At 40.7% G+C, this 13106-nt stretch overlaps 2 protein-coding genes across 5 annotated transcripts in view; one reads left to right on the forward strand and one right to left on the reverse strand.

Annotated features, from left to right (window-relative positions):
- BLOC1S6 (biogenesis of lysosomal organelles complex 1 subunit 6) overlaps positions 1–13106 on the forward strand; it is a 140144-nt gene that overhangs the window by 123253 nt on the left and 3785 nt on the right. For all 4 annotated transcript variants that reach the window (XM_025884155.2, XM_025884156.2, XM_025884157.2 and 1 more), the window contains 2 exons: positions 1096–1826; positions 6826–6967. In XM_025884155.2, coding sequence (XP_025739940.1) covers positions 1745–1826; positions 6826–6967 — 224 coding nt within the window. In that variant the 5' untranslated portion in view covers positions 1096–1744. The remainder of the gene's footprint in view (positions 1–1095; positions 1827–6825; positions 6968–13106) is intronic.
- Positions 6222–6680, reverse strand: LOC112833161 (large ribosomal subunit protein eL43-like). The gene has a single exon (XM_025884162.2). It carries the CDS (start codon positions 6649–6651, stop codon positions 6337–6339), a length of 315 nt encoding a protein of 104 aa, XP_025739947.1. The 5' UTR covers positions 6652–6680; the 3' UTR covers positions 6222–6336.

Below are 13106 nucleotides of genomic sequence, written 5' to 3' on the forward strand. Positions count from 1 at the left end.
TTATGGTTCTCTTTGAATAAGACTTTCTGTTTGGAGTTTAAAATCTAATAAAGGAAGACAAAGGAAATAACTCATATAAGAATGGATTAAGTGCTAAATAGCAGGATGCTTTGTAGTTGAGAAAAGGTTATTACTATAATTTCTGAAAGTTGAAAGGGGAGGTGGGATTGTGAATTATTTTAAAGGTATTATTTAGACCAAGCCTTGAAAGATGAGTAAGACTTTGAAAAGAATAGACTATTCCAGGCTGAAGCATGAGCAAGAACACTGAAGACATCAAAGGGCATAGTTTTGGTTGGATGTTGGGAAGGAACAAAGGATGCTTGAAGGGTAGTGCGTTACTTTATTGCCATGGTAACAAATTACCACAAACTTAAAACAACAGAAATTTATTTTTTATAGTTCTGTAGGTCAGAAGTCTAACACAGGTCTCACTGGGATCAAAGTAAGGTGTCAGCAGGGCTGAGTTCCATTCTAGAGGCTCTAGGGGTGAATCCACTTCCTTGTCTTGTCCAGCTTCTAGAGATTACCACAAACGTGGCCGGTTGTTCTTGTTCTCTATTTTCAAAGTCTTTTTAATCATTCTTCATAGTCACATCTCCCTCTGCCTCCCTCTTTTGAAGGCCCTTGTGATTGCATTTGGCCCATTTACTAATCCAGAATAATCTGTTTTAGAGTCAAATGATTAGCAACCTTAACTACTCTTTGTGGGTGAAATTTAACATATTCACAGGTTCTGGGGATTAAGATCGTGGACATCTTTGGTGGGGGGCATTATTCTGCTTACCACAGGTAGTAAGGAGCTAATCTTGAGAGGAAAGGAGGCCAAAAGGGTGTGAATGCACTGACAAGGGCAATGGGGAGCAGGTGCATGTTTCTGAGGCTCGACATAAATCCACATTTTTTTGGAAACAGTTTTGGCTGCCCCATAAAACACCGAACGGGCAATTTTGGGGTGTAACATCAGAAAGCCATTATTACACTCAAGGTGAGCGCGTCTAAGGCAGGGAGGGAATAGCTGATCTTTTTATGTGGCCTGAGGCTGCCTCTGCCCATTTCTGAGTTTTTCATTAAAATCATGACATCATCCCGCAGGATCTCTGCATGGCCAGTTTCCGGTAATTTGGCTTCATTCGTCCAGCAGATACTGCAATCCGGGCCTTAAAATCATTCACCTACGATCAACAAAGGGAGACCGGAATCCTGGCAAATCCCCAATTAGCAAGGCTGAAGCTCAAAGAGCTAAACACTTATTTTTAAGAAATGGTCCAAATCGCAGGAAAACCACGCAGTCCTTGTTCCTCAAGGTGTTTCCTTAACACGGACAAAAAACTGAAAAGCTGTGCCTGGCTCTGGTGAACAAAGCCCGACTGCACCATCACGTTCAACACTAAAGCTCTTCCCACATTCGCGATCCACCAGGGAGCGCGCTCTTCTCCACCCACTCCCCGACAACCGGTCGCAAAAACACGACCCCGGCACAGCGGACTCTACTGACGCCGCGCCCGCCACCCGACTACGACGTCAGCGAGGAGTCCCAGGAGCGCGGCGGGTAGTTGTCGAGCAGGTGGAGGTGGAGGCAAGAAGAGGGGGGCGGACCCGCGCTCACACAGTCTTCGGCTTCCGTCATTTCCGGGTGCGACCGCCGCTTCTGTCCGGCTGGGCGCTGGACGCGTTGGGTGCACTCTTACTGCGTCTGACCGTCTGCACTAACTGCCCCTTCCCTGTTCCCAGCGGGAAGAACATGAGTGTTCCTGGGCCGACGTCCCCGGACGGGGTCCTGCCAGGGCCACCCCTCGGCCGGGGGGCAGGGGAGCCGACGCCGGGTACGTGTGATGGGGCGGGGCGGGCGGCCGGGACCCGAGTGGGTGGGTCTCCGGGGCTGCTGGGCGGGAGAGAGCTGCTCGTCTCCGAGGCTTTGGCTCCAGCGCGGAAGTGGGGCATCGCCTCGGCCCCGGGGCCGAGCTGCATGAGTGGGAAACGAAGTCTGGGGGGCGGTTGATGGTGAGGTCATTCTGCGTTTGTGTGTTGACTCCGGCACACTGTTGGCTGTTTGTTATACGTTAATGGTCAAGGATGAATTTGTCAGAAAGATACCGGTTTGTCATTCAGAGAATTGATGTATCCAAGTATGATTGACCACTCACCCATGAAATGCTGGCTTGCTTGTTGACATTCCTCCAGCAGCTTTCTCAGCCTGAGTTCCAGGAGAGATTTAAGCCCTAATACCCTAAGGCATCCATTGAATGTAATAAATTGACTTGCCAGGCATCCTAAATGGTACTATTTATGTACCATCCATGGGAGAATTGAGAAAATAGTCAAAACAGTTTCTGTTCAGATGAGGAACCCCAAATGAGGAAGGCTGCAGGGCTTTAGATGTGTTTCTTTTACCTCCGGTTCTAGGAATATAGAGGCTACTTAAAAATAGTGCTTTCTGCCCTTTCTTGGTCATGCTTTTCCTCAGTGATCGCCCCCGCTTTCATAAGCTGCTTCTATTAATATGACTTCCTTGTATATATGTGCATTTTGGGTCCCTCTCCTCTTGCCTCTCCATCTGCTTGCTGGATACTTTGACGTGGTTGTTTTGCTCTAACCTCGCATACAGCCTGGGCATAAATAAAAGTAGATGTCTGATTCTGTTAATGGTGCCAAGTCACTCTCACTTCAGACTTTGACGTTAGTCTTGACTTTTCCTTTCACTTGCCTTCTACCTCTATTTAGTCTAGGGGATTCTACCACGCAGTTTCCATCTCCTCTCTGTAGTTTCACCTGCAAGGCCAGTTGTAAGGCTATCCACCTCCAGTCTCTTACTCTTCCGCTGCATCTGTCCCACTGTTGTCATATCCCTGCTCCAAGATAAAGCTCCAGTCATGTCATTTTCTTGCTTGGAAACCTTAAAATGGCTCCTTACTATTTACTAACCAAAGGGCCAAATCCCTTAACTTGACACTCAGGGATCCTCATGGGCTGGCCACATGATTTTATAAGCTCACTATTGCTTATGTCCTATGTTCTAGACACTCCAAACTACCTTCTCTTTTCAGAGCAATACCATATTCCCACCTTTCCTTCTGCTGCCCCCCCCCTTTTTAACCATATGGAATTCCTTCCACTCCTTTAGAATTCTTACCCATTTGGAAATAGTGGTCTTTAAAGAGTGTTGGTAGGAGTATAAATTGGTGCCCTATCTTAGGAAGGCAGTTTTGCAATGTCTGTTTACGAAATGCCTAAACCCTTTGTCCCATCATTCTATTTCTAAGAATTTATCCTACAGAAACATTGACATGGATATGCAAAGATAAGCAAGGAAACTCATGGCAACATTGTTTGAAATAGCAAAAAGTGAAAATAACTTGAATACCTATCCTTAGGTATCTTAGTCTACATGGGCGGCTACAACAAAGTACCATAGGCTGGGTGGCTTAAACAACAGACATTTATTCCTTGAAGTTCTGGAGTTCTACAAAGTCCAGGATCTATGTGCTGGCCAATCAGGTTCCTGGTAAGATCCCTCTTCTGATGTTGCAGACAGCTGCCTTCTCATTGTGTCCTCACATAGTGGAGGGAGAGAGTTCTGGATTCTCTTTATCTTTTAAGAATAATAACTCCATCATGGGGCCCCACCTTCATGACCTCATCTAAACCTAATTACTTTCCAAAGTCTTCACCTCCAAATACCTTTGTGTTGGAAGTTAGGGCTTAAACAAAAGAATTTTGTGGTTGGGGACACAAACATTCATTCCATAACAGAGAACTGGTAAACAAAATATGGTAGAATTCTATTCTGTTAGAAATGTAGTAGATGCATATATATGCATATGGAAAGATATCTAAGATGTATATTTAAGAGAACAATATGCATACTATTTCATTTACAATTAAAACAGGTTTGTTTTTTTTTAAGATTTTATTTATTTATTTGTCAGAGAGAGAGCAGGAGAGCACAGGCAGGGGGAGCTGCAGAGGGAGAGGGAGAAGCAGGCTCCCCACTGAGCAGGGAGCCCGATGCAGGGGCTTGATCCCGGGGTTCGTGACCTGAGCCGAAGGCAGATGCGCAACTGACTGAGCCACCCAGGTGCCCCTAAGATTTTATTTTTTAAGTAATCTGTACACCCAATGTGGGCCTCAAAATCATAACCCCAAGATCAAGAGTTGCATGCTCTACCAAATGAGCCAGCTAGGTGCCCCAAGAAAGAGTATTTTTACTTTTCAGCTTATTCTTCCCTCTTTTGCATTTCAAGTTTTTACAATGAGTAATACTTAAAAAGAAAATTCTATCCATTCTGCAAGCTTAAACTCCAGTTCCCACACTTCCTTTAGAAGTTGTTCCCAGACTTCCCTGATAAACATGATCTTTCTCTCCTCTGAATTCCCATAACAGTTTCTTTTTCTCTAATGGCACTTCTCATATATTATGATTCCCCTGTATCGAGCCCTTTCAGAGAAGGGGACTTGCTTAGTTTATTCTTGTAACCTTGGAAACTAGTATACTAGTACTAGTATTAATACAAGTGTGTACTAATGTTTCTTGTATGAGGAGTGTAAGGACCCTTTCTTTTTCTTTTCCTTTAATCTCCCACAGTAAAGTACCTTGAATTTAGTAACTTGATGTATTTAGAAATGTAAGTTGGACTCTTCCATAATTAACCAGAAGATTGGGGTAGAGTAGGGGGAGGTCTGTGAGTTAAAATGTTTATATAATGTAAGGGAAGTGTATTAGTTGTGATTCCTTAAAGTTGACATATCCTTATTTGGGTGTTTCTGTTGTTTATCTGTAATACTTGTTTTCTTATCCTTAAAGAAAGTTGCTATTTGCCCTGTTACTATAATTAAGCCTTAAGCAATGGCATTAATGTTCAGATACACTTTATTCACTTCCCATCTGATGGCACATCAGTGGCAATATCTGTAAAACTCCACTTTTTCCCATTATATATATATTTTAAAGATTTATTTGTTTATTTGAGAGAATGCATGCACACGGTGGGGAAGGGCAGAGGGAGAGGGAGAGAGAGAATCCCAAGTGACTCCGCGCTGACCAGAGCCCAACTCGGGGCTTGATCTCAAGACCCTGAGACCATGACCTGAGCCCAGTGCCCAACCAGCTGCACCACCCAGGCACCCCTTTCCCATTAGATTTTTATTTCATTTGTGGACTGCTTCAGTTTCTAGTTAGTTCTTACCTGTTTGAATATTGCCTTGCTACTTGGAGAATTCCAAAGTTTGTTCATATATTTCTCAGAATCAAAATGAAAATCATACTATTTTTTATCTATAAAAACTTACTTTGAGTATGACGACATGTTTTTCTCAATCTTGCCAAAATTTACGTCTGTGGTAAAAACTATATTTGGAAATGAGCTGTAAGTAGTAGGCCATAATAAATATATTTTATATAATGATCTAATTTGATCTTACTGATTATTACCAGATTATGATTAAATGGAGATGTTTCAGAGTTTAATATATAAAAATGCCTTTAGAGTACAATTTTAGTAATATGACCATGTCACTTTTTTTTTCTCATTCTAAACCAATGATGCTAAAATCTTAAAAACCATTCACCGAACCCTGTTTAGAAATTGTTTTGTACTTTTCTTGGTAGGAGTAGTGATTGATGGGTATTCATTTTAGATGTTTTTGAACGGCTGACAGTGCTTATACTGTTATTCAAAGGAGAAGTATGAAGCATAGTTCCTGGCATCACGTCGAGATTTGCATGCAATTATTATACACTATTTTCTATGGTAAATTAAGGTGCTGAGTCTCAAGAGAAATCCTTTGAAAATCTTTCACCTTCTAACAAATGATAAAACAACCTTCCTTTTACATGGAAATAATATATCAAGCTATATGCAAAGTAAATGTTGACCCACATCAATTGAATTACATTCAGTTGAAAAAAATTTTTTTAGGCATTGCATTTCTGCATGCTTATGAAAAGAAGAATTTATTGCTTTCATTCAGTGACTGTTTCCCACTTTTAGGCCTCGGACTCTTAATAATCCATTGAAAACTGTAAATCCTCTGCCCTGGAAAATACATAAACATACAGAATATGTTTTGCATGTGTTACTGTTCTTTTAATCCAGACTTTTCCTTATACCAGTAGCTTAAAACCATTTTTTGAGTGCTCATATCTTGTTTTTTATTTATTTATTTATTTTTTAAAAATTAGAAGGATTTTTAATTTCCAAGGCCTTTGAGAAAGCAAAACTAATGCAACACAAATTGAAAGATCTAATTAAGAAATTTAACAACAAGCCAAAGTAATTTTGTTATATAAATTAACCCATTTGTTATAGGCTAGTAATGTTTCAAATGGTGAAGCTTCTACTGGTCTTTCAACTCCTTCAGTCTTCTGATAGCCGACTTTACTGTGACAGCAGAAGTGGTGTTGTAGGTCCAAGTGCCACCAGCGACGGTTTTCATGCAGGAGCCACAATGCCAGATCCCCACAGCTCGTCTTTTCATCTTTGTTTTGCCACAGAAGGAGCAAGTGTACTTGGCATGCTGGCTTATTTCAATCTTCTTCACCATTTTCCTGAGGGAGGCACCATAATGGGTCCCGTATTTACCCACGATTCCGACCTTCTTCGTGCGTTTAGCCATGTCGCCGCAAACTAGGTCTGAGCCCAGAGAGCTCATATCTTGTTTTTTAGAGGACACTCGGAAGGTAAAGCTAAAAAAAGCAAAGGAAGGATGCCTGTAGTGTCCTGTGTGTGTGCTCTGCACCCCAGAGCCAGCCCCCTCCTTCCCCACTACTCTCTTACCCCATGTCCATTTACATGACTCCTACATTTGATTTTTTCTTGGGGACAGGCTTAAGGGACGCTTCTCCAGATGAAGGGTTACTAGAGGACTTGACTGTAGAGGACAAAGCTGTGGAGCAGCTTGCAGAAGGATTGCTTTCTCACTACCTGCCAGATTTGCAGAGATCAAAACAAGCTCTTCAGGAACTCACGTGAGCTAACAAAAACCTTCCATGCACTCGTTTCCCCTTGTGTATAAACTGCATTAAGGCATAACATTTTGTAACCTTTAATACAGTTGAGTATTTCTGTCTTTAGTGGTAGCAGTTGGGAGTGAAGGAGTACTTAGTAATCTAAATGTAAAAAGTGAGAGGCGCCCAGCTGGCTCAGTCCCAGAAGCAGGAGCATGTGACTCTGGATCTTGGGGTCCTGAGTTCAAGCCCCACATTGGGCATAGAGATTACTTAAGTGAATAAAACTTTAAATGTAAAAAGTGAAATGAATACTACTCCTAGAGTGTTTGGTCTTTTATAAGAGGTACCCCTAAATCTGATCTGGACTATTTGATTAGTTTTGGTGTTTTACCATTATTTTATGAAAATATTGCCTGCTGGGAGTGTTGCAGGATGGGCACACACCCGTTTCTGAGTAGTGTTGCAAAATTGCCTCCATAAGAGCCACATTCCTTTTCAGTCGCTGCTTCACATGAGTTGCCAAAAATCTTTTATCTTTTTTTGAGAGGACCCATTTCATTTCCAGTAGATAAGTCTATCTGACTAAAGGATTGGAGGATATACCAAGGGAAGAACGGGATTTCATGAAGTAGGATCAGTATGCAAAATATATACTAAGTTTATCAGCTCCCACCCAGAAAAGCAGACTGAACTTCTACTTCCTTTTGGGTAGGACCTCACTTAGTTGCGCACGCTGGCCTATCATTGCTTTTCGTGCTTGTCAGCTATGAACTGGCTATAAGCTGTTGCTGCTCTAAGACCTACCCTTTGAAAACTTACCTGAAAAGCCTGTATTCGGGGCGCCCGGGTGGCTCAGTCGGTTAAGCGTCTGCCTTCGGCTCAGGTCATGATCCCAGGGTCCTGGGATCGAGCCCCGCATCGGGCTCCCTGCTCTGCGGGGAGCCTGCTTCTCCCTCTTCCTCTGTCTGCCGCTCCCCCTGTTTGTGCACTTGTGCTCTCTCTCTCTCTGACAAATAAATAATTAAAATCTTAAAAAAACAAAAAAGCCTGTATTAGGGCAAGAGGAGAGGAACAACAACTGTCCATTTTGTACATATTCGTAAGGAATGTTATAATCCTTGGATTTGAAAGTGGTAAATGAGTATGAAAGTGGTACTGTGTTCTACTCTGTGGTACACTCCTGGAGTTAGGGAGTTGCCAGCAATCCTGCAACTAGCAATTTTCTGCTAGTTCCAATGACATTTTTTTCCCCCTAGTGTGTGGTATTCCTTGTATTTTAAAGCCAGTCAATTCTCGTGGCAAAAAGTCATAAAAATTTCATAGGGGAGTTTGGATGAAGTATGTTAGACTGAAGGAAGGTAAGAAACTGCAAGCAAAACACATCTGGATAGGGAAATAGTTTTTTTCTCAGAGGATCATTCCCCAGGGAGTTGGGAAGCACAGTTTAATGGCAGAGTTTAATTGATGACATTGGCTAAAATTTAGTGTTTTAAATAATCCCACTTACCTTCCAACCACCTAAATGACGGTGACGATGACGATGATGATGATGATAGTAAACTCAGCTGCTGTTTATTACTATTACTATATAGACTGCTTGCCCAATACTTTATATACTGTATCTCAATCCTGACACCTTATGAAGTATTAATATTATTCCTGTTTATAGTTGAGGAAACTGAGATCCAACAAGTGTAAGTAAATTGAAAAGGATTACACAGGCAGTGGTTAGTGGTAGAGTTAATAATTAAATATGATGAATAAGCAGTTATTATACCTCTGTAGTGTTAAGGAAAGATAAGCAAACTTCACTGAAAGGAAAAAGATGTTTTCTAGTAGCTGCCTCTTTCATCCCTCTCTCCACAAATCCCACCGCTGATAAAGATTTAGGGGAAAGAGTGCTGGACTGAGAGGCACCTGGGATCCAGTCCTGGCTGTGTTATCAAAACAGTTTAATTTTCATTAAGCCACTTTACATTATAGAAATAGGTCTACAGAGGTGAAGGAGAAGGTAGTGGTAGACACAAATCAAGTTTACTTTGTAGCTAACAATGGGTAGGGAAGACCAAGAACAAAACTTGACTTTATATATAAGAAAGCTTATGAATATTCTTGTACATGTGTTCATCATTTTAAGAACATTGGAAAGAAAGAAAAAAGAGGTTCTGGGATCTAGGTCCTAAAAGCCTCTAGCAAGGTACTTGTAAGTAGCCTTAGTGGGGTTCCCTTTGAGATAATTCATGCTTGGACCTTCCAAGGAAATAGTTTTTTTGTCAGAGGATCATTCCCCAGATACTGCATCAAGGCTTCCCAGTCACTCCCAGCATATGTGCCACAGATTATACAGAACTTAAAGGGAAAGGAAAGCCAGTCATTTCTGCCTGATATTGTAGGTAAATATTCTGTGGAATCTTTTTCTAGAGTGTCTAGACTTATGGATCATGAAAACACTACTTTTTTTTTTTAAGATTTTATTTATTTGAGAGAGAGAGAGAGCATGAGTAGGGGGAGGAGCAGAGGGAGAGGACGAAGCAAACTCCCCACTGCAGGGAGCCTCATGCAGGGCTCGATCCCAGGACCTGAGCCAAAGGCAGATGCTTAACAGACTGAGCCACCCAGGCGCCCTGAAAACACGCTTATAATTACCGTTTTATTATAAAGGATGCACATCAGGACCAGCCAAATGAAGGGACACATAGGGGCAGGGTTTGGGAATATCTCCATCACAGAGCGTCTGTGCCTTCTATTGACATTATTATTATTTTTTAAAGATTTTATTTATTTGACAGAGAGCACAAGCAGGGGGAGCTACAGGCAGAGGGAGAGGGAGAAGCAGGCTCCCCACTGAGCAGGAAGCCGCATGCGGGGCTCTATCCCAGGACCCTGGGATCATTACCCGAGCTGAAGGTAGACACCCAACCGACTGAGCCACTCAGGCGCCCCCTCCTAGTGAAATTAGGGCATGTTACCCTCCTGGCACATCGATGTGTTTACCAACCAGGAATCTCTGCTGAGCTTCAGTGTTTAAAGTTTGTATTGGGGCTTTACTCTCTAAGTATAATTGATTGGATCATTGACCATGTAATTGAACTCACTCTCCAGCAACTTCCCCCCACCTCCCTTCTGTGGAGAGAAGACTGATAGCAGTAATGGTATCACGTGGACTGATATCACCAGGTTCAAAGCCCCAACCCTGTAACCACATGATTGATCTTTCTCGCATGTCCATCCCCCGTCACCTCATTAGCATAAACTCTGGCATGCTCCAAGAGGGGTTTGTGAGTAATGAAGATACTCCTGTCATTTGGGAAATTACAAGCATCTTAGAATAGGCATGCCAGGAACCTGGGACAAAGATCAGACAAATTCATGATTATACACTAAGTGTCTATTCAGATCTTTTGCCTGTTTTTAAATTGGGTTATTTATTTTCTTATTGTTGAGGTTTAAGTGTTCCTTGTATACTTCTGATACGAGTCCTTTATGTGTCTTGCAAGTATTTTCTCCAAGTGTGTGGTTTGTCTTTTTGTTCTCGTAATAGTGTCTTTTTTGGAGCAGAAGTTTTTTTTTTGTTTTATTTTGTTTTGTTTTGAGCAGAAGTTACTTATTTTTTAAAAAAGTTTTTATTTATTGATTTCCGACAGAGAGAGAGAGAGTGCACGCGTGCACGAGTGGGCAGGGAGGGGCAGAGGGAGAAGCAGGCTCCGGGCTGAGCAGGGAGCCGGTTGTTGGGCTCGACCCCAGGACCCTGGGATCATGACCTGAGCTGAAGGTAGACACTTAGCCACCTGTGCCACCCAGGTACTGGAGCAGAAGTTTTTAATTTAATTTAATTTAATTAATTTATTTTAGAAGTCTTTAATTTTAAAAGTCTGACTTACCAACATTTTTTTTTCATGGATCATGCTTTTGATATTTCTTGTAAAGATTCATCTCTAAACCAAGGTCACCTAGATTTCCTCCTGTGTTTCCTTCTAGATTTTTTAGAGTTTTACATTTTATATTTAGATCTGTGGTCCATTTTGAGTTAATTCTTGTGAAATTGTAAGGTCTGTGTTTAGGTTAATTTCTCTGCACGTCACTGTCCAGTTGTTCCCTCACCTTTGACTATCCTTTCTCCAGTGCGTTGCCTCTGTTCTTTTGTCAAAGAACCATTGACTATATTTGTGTGGGTCTATTTAAGAGCTTTCTATGCTGTTCCATTGATCAGTGCGTTCTTTCACCATTATCATGCTGTTTTGATTTCTGTAGTTTTACAGGGAATCTTGAAATTGGGTAGCATTAAGTGTTCCAACTTTGTTCTTCATTGTGCGTTGGCTATTCTATCTTTGCCTTTCTGTGTGAATTTTAGAGTCAGTTTGTTGATATCTATAAAAGAACTTGGTGGGACTTAAATTGAGATTGCATAGAATCCTTAGATCAGGTTGGGAGGAATGTTATCTTAACAGTATTGAGTTTTTTATTCCATGTAGTTGGAATATCCATTACTTAGATTTTTTTTATTTCTTTCATTAGAGTTTTATAGTTTTTGCATATAACGCCTGTATATATTTTGTTAGATTTATATCAAACTATTTATATGAAGGGGGTTATTGTAAGTGGTATTGATTTTTCTAATTATTCACTCCTGAGTTTTATACATTAATCTGGTATGCTGAAACCTTGCTATAGTCATATACTTTGTGGATTTTTTGGGATTTTCCACATAGGCAGTCATGTCATCTGTGAACAAAGACAGTTTTATTTCTCCCTTTCCAACCTGCATACCTTTTATTTTCTTTTTCTTGTCTCATTACATTAGCTGGAACTTGCGGTATGATGTTGAATAGGAATAATAAAAGCAGACAGTCTTTCCTTACTCCTTATCATAAGGGGAAAGCATCTAGTTTCTCACAAGTGTGATGTTAGCTATAGGCTTTTTTTTAAATTTTTTTTTAATCAAGTTGAGGAAATTCCTCTCTCTTTCTAGTTTGTTGAGAGTTTTTAATCATGAATGGTGTTGGACTTTATCAGATGCCTTTTCTGCATCACGTAATAGGACCAAATGATTTTTCTTTACTCTATTGATGTCTTGGATTTCACTGATTGATTTTCAAATGTCGAACCAGCTTTGCGTACTTGGAATAAATCTCATTTGGTTGTGGTGTATAATTCTTTTTCTATATTGTTGGATTTGTTTTGTTAATATTTTGTAGAGGATTTTTTTGCATTTCTGTTCATGAAAGATATTGGTCTATAGTTTTCCTTTTTTGTAGTATCTTTATCTAGTTTGGGTTTTAGCGTAATGTTAGCTTCATAGAATGAGTTAGGAGGCGCTCCCTCTGCTTCTGTTTTCTGGACGCTGTTGTGGAGAAGTGTTATAATTCCTTCCTTAAATGTTTGGTAGAAATTACGTGTGAATCCGTCTGGTCCTGGTATTTTTATTTCTGGAAGGTTATTACTTACTGATTGAATTCCTTTAACAAATATAGGCCTACATAGATTATCTGTGTCTCCTTGTGTGAGTTTTGGAAGTTTGTGTCTTTCAAGGAATTAGTTGTTTCTATCTAAGTAATCAATTTTGTGGACAGAATTGTTGAAAATATTCTCTTCTGATCCCTTTAATATCCAGGGAGTCAGTGATGATTTCTCTTCTATAAGTAATGTTAGTAATTTGTGTCTTCTCTTTTTTTTTCCTTGTGAGTCTGGCCAGAGGTTTATTAATTTTATTGATCTTTTGAAGAACAACTTTTGGCTTTATTGATTTCTCTTTACTGTTTTCTAGTTGTAACAGTCTGTCATTGCCATCCTGCTTATGTGGGGTCATTGACTTACTGGGTTCTCTTCTTATTCATTGTGTGTTTCACTTTCTGTGGTCTCTGCTCAAGAGCCAAACGGACAAACTTGTGACCTGGGGGGTATGCCAAACTCCTTGCTGGGTGGTGGAGATGTTGTAACTGTTCTTCATTCTCTTCATTGCTGTTTCTTTTTTTCATCATTCTCTGTTTAGCATAGTTTTGCAAGTAAATCATGTCATATTTTGCTTTCCCTGTATTCTTTAAAATGTTTAATTCAGTGGCCCCATCAGTGTTACTTATTCCTGTGTTCCTAGGACTGGTTGATCTGGAGAGGAGTATCAGGGAAGTTGGCTTCTGTTCTTTTTTTTTTTTTTTTTTTT

This window comes from Callorhinus ursinus, unplaced genomic scaffold (genome assembly GCF_003265705.2).
Source record: "Callorhinus ursinus isolate GAN/ISIS: 27379988/994484 unplaced genomic scaffold, GSC_fseal_2.0 scaffold25, whole genome shotgun sequence".
In the NCBI taxonomy this organism is placed as follows: Eukaryota; Metazoa; Chordata; class Mammalia; order Carnivora; family Otariidae; genus Callorhinus; species Callorhinus ursinus.